At 50.8% G+C, this 13,604-nt stretch overlaps 1 protein-coding gene across 2 annotated transcripts in view; it reads left to right on the top strand.

Moving 5' to 3' along the window:
• Positions 1–13,604, top strand: part of AGBL5 (AGBL carboxypeptidase 5) — a 104,682-nt gene that overhangs the window by 19,010 nt on the left and 72,068 nt on the right. For both annotated transcript variants that reach the window (XR_011031297.1, XM_068279868.1), the window contains exons 3-5: positions 5,778–6,027; positions 8,548–8,719; positions 10,517–10,683. Coding sequence is in view for 1 of the 2 variants with exons in the window: in XM_068279868.1 (XP_068135969.1) it covers positions 5,810–6,027; positions 8,548–8,719; positions 10,517–10,683 (557 nt within the window). In the remaining variant the exon portion in view is untranslated. The remainder of the gene's footprint in view (positions 1–5,777; positions 6,028–8,547; positions 8,720–10,516; positions 10,684–13,604) is intronic.

The following is a 13,604-nucleotide window of genomic DNA, read 5'->3' as shown; positions in this document are numbered from 1 at the left end:
TATACCCTGAATAAGCATGCAGCATATCAGCTGTTTCTGACAAGATTAGCTGCATGCTTGTTTCTGGTGTGATGCAGCCAAATAGATCAGCAGGACAGCCAGGCAACTGGTATTTATTGTTTAACAGGAAATAAATATGGCAGCCTCCCTATTCTTCTCACTACAGTTGTCCTTTAATGTGGACATATATCACTTGATGTATGGCCAGATCGAGTATTTGATAGATCACCTAAACGCCCCCCCTTCCCTTCCCGAGAGAAACTGGTCAGAGAGTGCTCCATTGCTGGCTAACACTCTGTACACTGATTTCCAGTTCAGCATGAAATATGTTGGAAATTGCGCTGTGTGACGTGGTGCTCATGTGCGGACAGACGGGAATCCTGGTGATGTGCTTCCTGTGCAGCAGGGATTACGTTACTGTGGGGTGGGGGGTCTTGTGCTTATTACCCTGTCAGTGCTGTCTGCTGTGGGAGGCTATAAAAAGGTGCTGTGATGCAGTGTGATCCACCTGTGGCGGCATCTCGCACCGCCTCACAGATAGCCAAAGACAAACTTGCACAGTAACTAAACTGGGAGCAATATGGGGGCTGACATTTGTATCTTTTGTGTTTTTGAAGAATTCAAATTGGCCTGCCTGTATGTTTTGTTGATCCTCAACCTCTTAATACTATATTTAAAGAGAACCTGAGGCGGGTGGGGAAGGGGGAGATGGGACACAGATGCATGTTCTCCGCCTCATGACATGCCTCAGGTGTGTGATTCTGGTCTCATTGCGCTCGCTCCTGAGATTCTCGTGTCATTGCGCTCGCTCCTGAGATTCTCGTGTCATTGTGCTCGCTCCTGAGATTCTCGCGTCATTGCGCTCGCTCCTGAGATTCTCGTGTCATTGCGCTCGCTCCTGAGATTCCCGTGTCATTGCGCTCGCTGCTGAGATTCCCGTGTCATTGCGCTCGCTGCTGAGATTCTCGTGTCATTGCGCTCGCTCCTGAGATTCTCGTGTCATTGCGCTCGCTCCTGAGATTCTCGTGTCATTGCGCTCGCTCCAGAGATTCCCGTGTCATTGCGCTCGCTCCTGAGATTCCCGTGTCATTGCGCTCGCTCCTGAGATTCCCGTGTCGTTGCGCTCGCTCCTGAGATTCCCGTGTCGTTGCGCTCGCTCCTGAGATTCCCGTGTCGTTGCGCTCGCTCCAGAGATTCCCGTGTCATTGCGCTCGCTCCTGAGATTCCCGTGTCATTGCGCTCGCTCCTGAGATTCCCGTGTCGTTGCGCTCGCTCCTGAGATTCCCGTGTCGTTGCGCTCGCTCCTGAGATTCCCGTGTCGTTGCGCTCGCTCCTGAGATTCCCGTGTCGTTGCGCTCGCTCCTGAGATTCCCGTGTCATTGCGCTCGCTCCTGAGATTCCCGTGTCATTGCGCTCGCTCCTGAGATTCTCGTGTCATTGCGCTCGCTCCTGAGATTCTCGTGTCATTGCGCTCGCTCCTGAGATTCCCGTGTCATTGCGATCGCTCCTGAGATTCCCGTGTCATTGCGCTCGCTCCTGAGATTCCCGTGTCATTGCGCTCGCTCCTGAGATTCCCGTGTCATTGCGCTCGCTCCTGAGATTCCCGTGTCATTGCGCTCGCTCCTGAGATTCCCGTGTCATTGCGCTCGCTCCTGAGATTCCCGTGTCATTGCGCTCGCTCCTGAGATTCCCGTGTCATTGCGCTCGCTCCTGAGATTCCCGTGTCATTGCGCTCGCTCCTGAGATTCCCGTGTCATTGCGCTCGCTCCTGAGATTCTCGTGTCATTGCGCTCGCTCCTGAGATTCTTGTGTCATTGCGCTCGCTCCTGAGATTCCCGTGTCATTGCGCTCGCTCCTGAGATTCTCGTGTCATTGCGCTCGCTCCTGAGATGCTCGTGTCATTGCGCTCGCTCCTGAGATTCTCGTGTCATTGCGCTCGCTCCTGAGATTCTCGTGTCATTGCGCTCGCTCCTGAGATTCTCGTGTCATTGCGCTCGCTCCTGAGATTCTCGTGTCATTGCGCTCGCTCCTGAGATTCTCGTGTCATTGCGCTCGCTCCTGAGATTCCCGTGTCATTGCGCTCGCTCCTGAGATTCCCGTGTCATTGCGCTCGCTCCTGAGATTCCCGTGTCATTGCGCTCGCTCCTGAGATTCCCGTGTCATTGCGCTCGCTCCTGAGATTCCCGTGTCATTGCGCTCGCTCCTGAGATTCTCGTGTCATTGCGCTCGCTCCTGAGATTCCCGTGTCATTGCGCTCGCTCCTGAGATGCATTGCGCTCGCGCCTGAGATTCTTGTGTCATTGCGCTCGCTCCTGAGATTCTCGTGTCATTGCGCTCGCTCCTGAGATTCCCGTGTCATTGCGCTCGCTCCTGAGATTCCCGTGTCATTGCGCTCGCTCCTGAGATTCCCGTGTCATTGCGCTCGCTCCTGAGATTCCTGTGTCATTGCGCTCGCTCCTGAGATTCCCGTGTCATTGCGCTCGCTCCTGAGATTCCCGTGTCATTGCGCTCGCTCCTGAGATTCCCGTGTCATTGCGCTCGCTCCTGAGATTCCCGTGTCATTGCGCTCGCTCCTGAGATGCATTGCGCTCGCTCCTGAGATTCTTGTCATTGCGCTTGCTCCTGAGATTCTCGTGTCATTGCGCTCGCTCCTGAGATTCCCGTGTCATTGCGCTCGCTCCTGAGATTCCCGTGTCATTGCGCTCGCTCCTGAGATTCTCGTGTCGTTGCGCTCGCTTCTGAGATTCTCGTGTCATTGCGCTCGCTCCTGAGATTCTCGTGTCATTGCGCTCGCTCCTGAGATTCCCGTGTCATTGCGCTCGCTTCTGAGATTCTCGTGTCATTGCGCTCGCTTCTGAGATTCTCGTGTCATTGCGCTCGCTCCTGAGATTCTCGTGTCATTGCGCTCGCTCCTGAGATTCTCGTGTCATTGGGCTCGCTCCTGAGATTCCCGTGTCATTGCGCTCGCTCCTGAGATTCTCGTGTCGTTGGGCTCGCTCCTGAGATTCCCGTGTCGTTGCGCTCGCTCCTGAGATTCTCGTGTCATTGCGCTCGCTCCTGAGATTCTCGTGTCATTGCGCTCGCTCCTGAGATTCTCGTGTCATTGCGCTCGCTTCTGAGATTCTCGTGTCATTGCGCTCGCTCCTGAGATTCTCGTGTCATTGCGCTCGCTCCTGAGATTCCCGTGTCATTGCGCTCGCTCCTGAGATTCTCGTGTCGTTGGGCTCGCTCCTGAGATTCCCGTGTCGTTGGGCTCGCTCCTGAGATTCTCGTGTCATTGCGCTCGCTTCTGAGATTCTCGTGTCATTGCGCTCGCTCCTGAGATTCTCGTGTCATTGCGCTCGCTCCTGAGATTCCCGTGTCATTGCGCTCGCTTCTGAGATTCTCGTGTCATTGCGCTCGCTCCTGAGATTCCCGTGTCATTGCGCTCGCTTCTGAGATTCTCGTGTCATTGCGCTCGCTCCTGAGATTCTCGTGTCATTGGGCTCGCTCCTGAGATTCTCGTGTCATTGCGCTCGCTCCTGAGATTCTCGTGTCATTGCGCTCGCTCCTGAGATTCTCGTGTCATTGCGCTCGCTTCTGAGATTCTCGTGTCATTGCGCTCGCTCCTGAGATTCTCGTGTCATTGCGCTCGCTCCTGAGATTCCCGTGTCGTTGCGCTCGCTCCTGAGATTCTCGTGTCGTTGCGCTCGCTCCTGAGATTCCCGTGTCATTGCGCTCGCTCCTGAGATTCTCGTGTCATTGCGCTCGCTCCTGAGATTCTCGTGTCATTGGGCTCGCTCCTGAGATTCTCGTGTCATTGCGCTCGCTCCTGAGATTCCCGTGTCGTTGCGCTCGCTCCTGAGATTCTCGTGTCGTTGCGCTCGCTCCTGAGATTCCCGTGTCGTTGCGCTCGCTCCTGAGATTCTCGTGTCGTTGCGCTCGCTCCTGAGATTCTCGTGTCGTTGGGCTCGCTCCTGAGATTCCCGTGTCGTTGCGCTCGCTCCTGAGATTCTCGTGTCGTTGCGCTCGCTCCTGAGATTCTCGTGTCATTGGGCTCGCTCCTGAGATTCTCGTGTCATTGCGCTCGCTCCTGAGATTCCCGTGTCATTGGGCTCGCTCCTGAGATTCTCGTGTCATTGCGCTCGCTCCTGAGATTCTCGTGTCATTGCGCTCGCTCCTGAGATTCCCGTGTCATTGCGCTCGCTTCTGAGATTCTCGTGTCATTGCGCTCGCTCCTGAGATTCTCGTGTCATTGCGCTGGCTCCTGAGATTCCCGTGTCATTGGGCTCGCTCCTGAGATTCTCGTGTCATTGCGCTCGCTCCTGAGATTCTCGTGTCATTGCGCTCGCTCCTGAGATTCTCGTGTCATTGCGCTCGCTCCTGAGATTCTCGTGTCATTGCGCTCGCTCCTGAGATTCTCGTGTCATTGCGCTCGCTTCTGAGATTCTCGTGTCATTGGGCTCGCTCCTGAGATTCTCGTGTCATTGCGCTCGCTCCTGAGATTCTCGTGTCATTGCGCTCGCTCCTGAGATTCTCGTGTCATTGCGCTCGCTCCTGAGATTCTCGTGTCATTGCGCTCGCTCCTGAGATTCTCGTGTCATTGCGCTCGCTCCTGAGATTCTCGTGTCATTGCGCTCGCTCCTGAGATGCATTGCGCTCGCTCCTGAGATTCTTGTGTCATTGCGCTCGCTCCTGAGATTCCCGTGTCATTGCGCTCGCTCCTGAGATTCTCGTGTCATTGCGCTCGCTCCTGAGATTCTCGTGTCATTGCGCTCGCTCCTGAGATTCCCGTGTCATTGCGCTCGCTCCTGAGATTCCCGTGTCATTGCGCTCGCTCCTGAGATGCTGCATGCATCACGTTTGCAATCTATACAAATCACAAACGCTGCAGTGAGAATGATCCCCATAGGGATACACGGTTACAGAGTTTTGAACATTGCTCCAGTGTGAATCGGCCCTCTGACTTGTGCTTTGCCCTTTGCTTCCTGAGATTCTTTCCTTCTTGGTCTGTTTATCATCCTCAGTTACCTACCTGAGTGTCTTATCTTTGTTTCTGTTGATAAATTAACCATTAAAGCGGACCTGAACTCAGAACCTCCTCTCTGCTGTAAAAGATAAGCAATAGCATAATGACCTTTACAGAAAAACATGTCTTTGTTACAGCTGATACAAACCCTGCAATAAGTCTGCACTGTTTCTACTTCCTGCTTTCATGGAAGCATACATATTGTTAACAGCCTGTGCTTTCAAATGAGCTTATCTGCTGTGGCAGTCAGCTGACACAGCTGAGAGATCAAATTACAACTTGTGATTAGTCACAGATGAGGTGGAATTAGACAGGCTAAACTCTCCAAATACATACAGGGTGCATTTCTCTGTGTCTTCTTTCTGTCCTGTGCAAGAGGTCAGGTCTACTTTAAAACAACACTGTGGACTCCAGGCACTGATCCCTGCTTTCTACTCCATGCAGCTGAATGAGTGAATGAGTTGGAAATGTTGTACCACTAAAGTACGTCCTCTTCTATAGAGCTGTGTAGAAGGAGAGGGGATTTTGGGCCCAACTATCAGCATGTGTTTGGGATGTGGAAGGGAACCTGAGTGCTTGGGGTAAACCCACAGAAGTACTGAATTCAGGCCTTGGACATTAGTGGCAAGAGGAATAACCACAAAGTGTACCTGTTCTAAGGTTGAAATGTTGTTATATTGTTCTCAAAGTATATTGTTTATAAAATGAATGCTTATTTGTACCAATGTAGCCAGGTTATAGCATTTCCTGTTCCTCTCTCCGATATCAGAGAATGCCCGCTCCCGCCCCCGCCATCTCGTGATGGAAGTGCGCTGCGGAGGGTTACTCTTCAGCTCCAAGTTTGATTCAGGGAATTTGGCCCGCGTGGAGAAGGTAGAGCGGAGTGACGGAGATGGCGACGCTTCCGCCACTGGGGGAACCGGCACAGTGTTCAGCGGATCCTCGCAGACTCCCGACTACGAGTTCAATGTGTGGACCAAGCCGGACTGTGCGGAGACAGAGTTCGAGAATGGAAACCGGTAAGTGTGCTGCGAGGGGGCGGGGCACAGACCCTGACTGATAAGGCCTTATCAGTCCGCCGACAGCGAGTACACACGTGCTACTGTCGGCTGAACATCCGCCCAGCCGGAGGGTCCGGTGGACCCGTCGTTGCCAGCGGTAGTGTGTGTGTATGCACCTTTAGATACACATGTGTCAACATTGGAATGTAAGCAAATATACTGTTATCTCCAGTTTGGATGCGGATTTGAAGCTGAATAGCAGAACAAAGTGCTTTGTTTAACCATATCAATTATGTTCTGCTAAAAAAATTTGGAACAGTAGCTTTAAAGAGACACTGAAGCGAAAAAAAATGATATTATGATTTGTATGTGTAGTACAGCTAAGAAATAAAACATTAAGATCAGATACATCAGTCTAATTGTTTCCAGTACAGGAAGAGTTAAGAAACTCCAGTTGTTATCTCTATGCAAAAAAGTCATTAACTCTCTGACTAAGATTAGTCGTGGAGAGGGATGTTATCTGACTTTTATTATCTCAACTGTTTTCTTTTCCTCTGCTAGAGGAGAGGTCATTAGTGCACAGACTGCTCTGAAAGACTCATTTTGAATGCTGAGTGTTGTGTAAAGTGCACATATTATAGAATGATGCAATGTTAGAAAAAACACTATATACCTGAAAATAAAAATATGAGAATATTTTCTTTGCTGCTAATCTTCTAGTAATTATTCATAGTACACAACCAATTCACTATATCATATTTTTTTTTTCGCTTCAGTGTCTCTTTAAAGCTGTGAGGAATATTTTAGAGCAAAGTAGAAATGCTGACTTTCAGACCACTTTAAGTATGAAAGGGACAAGTGCGGTTCCCTCCTTACCCTCCAAATTTGTGGTCGAAGGAGGCATGATCGCAGTCATTTTGGACTTGATTGCAGCCAATTGGAGGGGTGCACTCTGGGGCTCTTAACCAATTGGAGAGCTGCATTGACACCACTCTGGGACTTCCTCAATACCTGGGAGGGCAAATACATCCCAGCTCTGCCCTGTGTTGATCAGCTTGGAATGGAGGCATCCTGAACTGGCACTAGGGGAGGAAAATCATGGACGCTAACTTGTAGCTATAAACCTTGTAAAATAAAACTTATTTGGCTTTCTATTTTAGGGGCAAGGAATCGGTAAACTATAAAATTCAGTTTAGGTTCCCTTTTTTATATTTTACTATGTATTTTTATTTTGCTTAATCCCGCTTTAGGAAAACATCTGAAACTATCTGCACAATGCATAAGGTTCAGTGTTGCCAACTCATCCCTTTAATTACTAACATATGAATTATACAGGTTTTGTGGCTAGGTAGATGCAGTTAAGGCACTGATTATGTGCAAATAGCCCCAGAACATGTATAACTTAGATGTGTCAGTAATTAAAGGGATGAGTTGGCAACACTGGTAAGGTCCATCTCCAGACAGGTCGGCCAGCTGGCTGAAGCCGTCAGGAGATAACAGGAGAAGCAGATTATTTGTATTATGGCTGCAAGAACAAAACCGTTGTGTTTAGCCGCAAAAGAAAGACCAGAGAAAGCGCTAATCCGCTACAGAGGCGATTACAGTCCATTGACCTCATTACCGGATTACACTGTGTTTATATAGCACAAAAGCCGGTTTCAGCAATGTCACAATGCGTATTATTAGCAACACAGTATCCAAAGATTATGTACATTAACTTTGCATCCTGAATCAGAATGGTCAGTAAAAAATAGCACCAACATCTTCCTTAACGCTGTACATAGTACAGAACAAATATTGGGGAACATATATACATGAGAAGTTCAAGACACTGTACAGTCACAACATCCAGCAATACAAGTACAAATACATACATAGTTAGTGTGTGGATTGTGATATCGCTGAAATTGGCACATGTTCATATGGTAAATTACAGCAAAATAAGAAACAATAGGAGGAGGTCCCTGCCCTTGTGTGCTTACAATCTAGAGAGGGTAGTGGGGTGGAAGGATACACAGGGGTTAGTGGATGAGGCAGGGAACTTCCAATGCTACCTATAGCAATTTATAGGCTTGTCTGAAAGGTGTGTTCTTAGCATGTGTTTGAAGGTTTCCAGGCTTGGAGCATGACTCCTTCACATGACAGGCTGGGGGAGAGAGTTCCAAAGGAAAGGGACTTCCCGTGAGAAGTCCTGGATGTGAGCATCAGGAGGAGGTGACTAGGTTAGAGGACAAAAGGGTCTCCTGTAAGGAATGGAGGTTCCGGGTGGGGAGGTATCTGGAGATTAATGAGGAAATGTATGGAGGTAAAAGTTTATATAGAGTTTTGTATGACTGCGTGATGCAGGATTATGCAGATTTAATATGCAAATTAAAGCAGTTTGAAAACAGACCAATCAGATCTCACCTGGGTGGAATTCAGTTTATCCATTACCATTTGTATAAAAAAAATTTGCATAATCCTGCACCAACTCTTGATAATTTGCGTGGCCTTTATCCTCCCTAATCCCAGAGTTTCCCTTTAATTGTGTCTCCACAGGTCCTGGTTCTATTTCAGCGTCCGGGGAGGAGTCCCGGGGAAACTCATTAAGATAACCATCATGAATATGAACAAGCAGAGCAAGCTGTACGCGCAGGGTATGGCTCCGTTCGTCCGCACCGTCCCCATCCGATCACGCTGGGAGCGCGTCCGCGACAGACCCACCTTCCAGGTTAGGCAAAGCTCATTCTTATTACAATCAACCTGTCTGCAAATAAAGCATAATTCCAACCTTAAAGTGTACCTGAGATCACTTAAAAGTAAAAATCCATACATACTTGAGGCTTCCTCCAGCCCCCTTCGGCCTGATCGCTCCCTCGCCGACGTCCTCAGATTCCTGGATCCTCCGCAATGCTCCCGGTAACTTTGGCCAGAAGGCGTAGTGCAGCTGCACGCATTCCCCCATCGCGCAGCTGGGAGTGTTCTGCATTTGTGTGGTAGTACTGCGCAGGCGCAGAACGCTCCTGGCTACAGATGCTCCCGGCTACTGGAAGCTATATCAGGAAATCCAGGAGGAGCAGGACGGTAGCGAGGGACCAATCAGGCTGAGGAGGCCAGGAGCAGCTGGACAGTCACGGAATCTGGAACAAGTGAGATTACAGTGCACAGGCAACGGGGGGGGGGGGGGGGGGAGAGAGGAGGCGGTCAGCAGAGGAGGCCGGGAACAGCTGGACAGTCACGGCAACTACTGGAACAAGTGAGATTACAGTGCACAGGCAACGGGGGGGGGGGGGGGGGGGAGAGGAGGCGGTCAGCAGAGGAGGCCGGGAATAGCTGGACAGTCATGGCAACTGGAACAAGTGAGATTACAGTGCACAGGCATCGGGGGAGGAGGGGCGGACAGCAGAGGAGGCCGGGAGCAGCTGGACAGTCATGGCATCTGGAGCAAGTGAGATTACAGTGCACAGGCATCGGGGGAGGAGGGGCGGACAGCAGAGGAGGCCGGGAGCAGCTGGACAGTCATGGCATCTGGAGCAAGTGAGATTACAGTGCACAGGCACCGGAAAGGGGGGGGGGGGGGGGCGGTCAGCAGAGGAGGCCGGTAGCAGCTGGACAGTCACGGCACCTGGAGCAAGTGAGATTACAGTGCACGGGGAGGGAGGCACATTTACATTTGGGGGGGACAGCCGCCAGGCAGCGTCACTAGTCTGTTTCTCAAGATATTTCAAGCTGAAATCGATCAGGAATTGGCCTGCGGTGTATGGACAGCCAACAGATCTCTTTCCAATCAGATTGGATCAGAAAGAGATCTGTCTGTTAGACGATCTGCGCATCATCACTGGATGTGTGGGCATCTTTACCATTGATCATGTGATAAAGCAGGATGTGATCACAGCCAATCAGTGCTTGGCAAATCTATCAGCTGATCAAACAACCGGCAAGCTCCTCCATGACTCGTGGACATGACCATCGCTAGTGCACAGCACCTGCAGCTCAGTATTGGTCACCTTGTAACGTGAATACAGTATTGCAGGATTATTTCTAATCACTTTGCACAGCTCACACTTCTGCACGCCATTGTTTCTGGGTGCTGCGGCTGCTCTGGACAGCAGTTCCTGTGTGTGACGTCATGTGACCACCACATCGTGTGACAAGCAGGGGTCACACATGCCTGTTTTCATGTGTTTTCTGAACAAAAAAAACCGTTTTAAATTGAGAACTCATGTTTATCAATGCCCTTGTTCACAATTGAATGCATTTTTCGCATTAAAAAAAAAAAAAAAAAAACTTTCTGCAGCATAAGTCTGCATATTGTTTGCATTTTCGCTATCAATTATGTCAGTTGCTGTTAAAAAACATGCATATTTTTCTGCATAAAGAACACGCATACTGTGCAGAAAAATGCACATAGAAAACTGACAGACGTGCGATTCCCGCCCGAGTGCGAGCCCTGCCTGTGTGTACACTCTGTCTGCACCATCTGATTGCAGAATTTGTTTTTGCTGACATCTTGTCGTTCTTCCCACAGATGGTGGACAATCAGTTCACTCTGTCGTTTGTCCACCGTTTCCTGGATTGCCGGGGAGCCACCACGTACTTCGCTTTCTGCTTTCCGTTTTCCTATGAGGAGAGCCAGGAGATGCTGGCTGGGCTGGACGACCGATTCAGCGACTGCAGGCTCGTGTCTCCCGGCAGGTGGGTTCCCCAGGCTCGTGTATCCCGGCAGGTGGGTTCCCCAGGCTCGTGTCCCCCGGCAGGTGGGTTCCCCAGGCTGGTGTCTCCCGGCAGGTGTGTTCCCCAGGCTCGCGTTTCCGGGCAGGTGGGTTCCCCAGGCTCGTGTCTCCCGGCAGGTGGGTTCCCCAGGCTCGTGTCTCCCGGCAGGTGGGTTCCCCAGGCTGGTGTCCCCCGGCAGGTGGGTTCCCCAGGCTGGGGTCCCCCTGGCAGGTGGGTTCCCCAGGCTGGTGTCCCCCGGCAGGTGGGTTCCCCAGGCTGGTGTCCCCCGGCAGGTGGGTTCCCCAGGCTGGTGTCCCCCGGCAGGTGGGTTCCCCAGGCTGGTGTCTCCCGGCAGGTGGGTTCCCCAGGCTGGTGTCCCCCGGCAGGTGGGTTCCCCAGGCTGGTGTCCCCCGGCAGGTGGGTTCCCCAGGCTGGTGTCCCCCGGCAGGTGGGTTCCCCGGGCTGGTGTCTCCCGGCAGGTGGGTTCCCCGGGCTGGTGTCCCCCGGCAGGTGAGTTCCCCAGACTGGTGTCCCCCGGCAGGTGGGTTCCCCAGGCTGGTGTCCCCCGGCAGGTGGGTTCCCCGGGCTGGTGTCTCCCGGCAGGTGGGTTCCCCGGGCTGGTGTCTCCCGGCAGGTGGGTTCCCCGGGCCGGTGTCTCCCGGCAGGTGGGTTCCCCAGGCCGGCACTCTCGACAATCCTATGAAGCTTTACTGTAAATACTAAACCCACTAGGTCCACATTCCTCTCCATTGCCCACACACAAGAATGACAGACCATTGATTTAAATATACTGCTTCTGATTCGTGTGCGGGGAAATTACCTCACCTCCATCATTTATTTACACATCACATTTCCGTGCATTGGTACTGAAGAATTTGGGCTTGAATCACAGCTGCACAAGAGCCATGTCTTAAGGTAGCGGAACAGTGTGCTTAAAGTGTACCTGTAAGGAAAATGTGCCCAATTCAGATACTCAGTAGAGAGAAGCCTCAGGAATAGGTATCCTTCCACCTCACAGTTCCAGTGTTAGGACCTCCCAACTTCATTGACAAGGGCTTGTGGACAGAGCACAGCGCACGCTCACGGAGCGGCTGGGAGCGCGACTGCCAGCTCTCCAGAGGCTTCCTTTTTACATAGGCAAGTATCTAACTTCCATAAAAAAAACTACAGGTTTGCTTTAAAGAGGAGCTGTCAGCCATACTATCTCAGGAAAAAAACCAAATATATAAGTAGATAAATACTTGCTCTACTTACATGACACATGTATTGCACTGTCCACGTTATTATTCCTGTGAATTTTATACAGGAAAAGTAGAGAATCCTATTCTAGACAGTTTCCATATTTACTGTGGCTATTTTGAAGCCAGCCCTGATGTAATATCCGCCCTTACACTCTTTTGCCTGATTTGCCCACCCTTCACTATAGAAAGTGCATTGTCTCAGCATGAGAAATTTTGGCCAATCAGAGAGGAACAGAGGTGTGGGAGGGGAAAGCAGGAGGGAAAGAGGCTTCAGCCAATCAGGCTGCATTAGTTAAGTCTGAGGGGAACTAGAGCAGGGCTTTTCAACCTGTGGTACGCGTACCACCGGTGGTACTTTGCTGTTGGCCAGGTGGTACAAACCAGGTTTGCCTGCCACTTTATTTGACCACCTGCCACTTGTCCTGGTCCTGTCCTGCTTCCACAAAGTTTGGCTCCCCCTCCCTCTCTCCTAGCTGTGCTGCTCTGTGGCATACTTCGGATCTCAGATCAGTTGGGAGGAGACAGCCAGGCAAACGGTGCAGTGATGTACCCTGGGGGTACTTACCTTGGGGAGGGGGAGGCCTTTAGATCCTAAAGAGGCTTCCCCCTTCCTCCTCATTAGAGGGGATCAAGCACTGGGAGCCCTAGTTCTCCTTGTTGGTGTGTGCGCACGCACAGTAGCTGCTCTCCGTTCAGGCTCCAGCAGAAACCGCTAAGCCTGATTGCGTCCAATGTACTGCGCAGGCACACTGGTGGTACTTGAAAATGTTCAGGCGATAAAAGTGGTACAATTAGTGAAAAGGATGAAAAGCCCTGAACTAGAGAAGCAAAAAAGGACAACCCAGCATGTCCTGCAACTTCTCTTTTGTGTACCAAATTTTGTGTGTACCAATTAAATAAGAGTCAGGTAAACTGGGGAATGATAATTTATCAACAAGAAAAGTAACAGTGATTTTAACTTTTGGATTGCCTGATTAGCATCCTTATTACTTGTTTACCAGATAAAAAATAAAGAATTGATTTTTGATTTTATGCCCGACAGTTACACTTTAAAGGAAACCTAAAGTAATTGACAAAAAGCCAGCTTAACTTACCTGGGCTTCTACCGGTCCCCCTGAAGCCACCCTATGCCTGCATCATCACAAAGCCATCCTCTTGTCCCCCGTAGCGGCCCACGTTCGGTTCAGACGACTCAGCGAGCTGGCCATACACTTATAGATTTCCACCCAATGTTCCCGCCACACCCTGCACATCGATAGTTAATACGGTACATTCCAGCAGGGAATGGATTGAAAATCGCTCGATCTGCAGTATTGCAGTGTTTGACTTTTTATGTCTCTCACCTGGGTTCCTTTTAATTGCTTTTAAGCCTTGTACACACTGTAACCCGGTGATAGGTAGAATAACAGGCACCGAAAAAGCCAGAAATTGAACGGCAATACCGTTGCACACCTGAGATCAATCTAAATTGCTACCAAATCGAGTAATGTATGGACACCTTTATTCCAGGCCACTGTCGTGTGTCAGCGGGCTACATCTCCCCTTATCTCCATCACTGAGGTCTGGAGAGTGCTAAGGGACGGGTTATACAGACAGCAGATAAACAGCTTAAAGCATTAGCATCAGAGGCCTGTGATGCTGGGGGCACCCGATACGTTTTTC

The sequence above is a fragment of the Hyperolius riggenbachi genome, chromosome 4 (genome assembly GCF_040937935.1).
Source record: "Hyperolius riggenbachi isolate aHypRig1 chromosome 4, aHypRig1.pri, whole genome shotgun sequence".
NCBI lineage: Eukaryota > Metazoa > Chordata > Amphibia > Anura > Hyperoliidae > Hyperolius > Hyperolius riggenbachi.
Note: the sequence above shows the minus strand (reverse complement) of the source record. Positions and strands in the feature narration are given on the sequence as shown.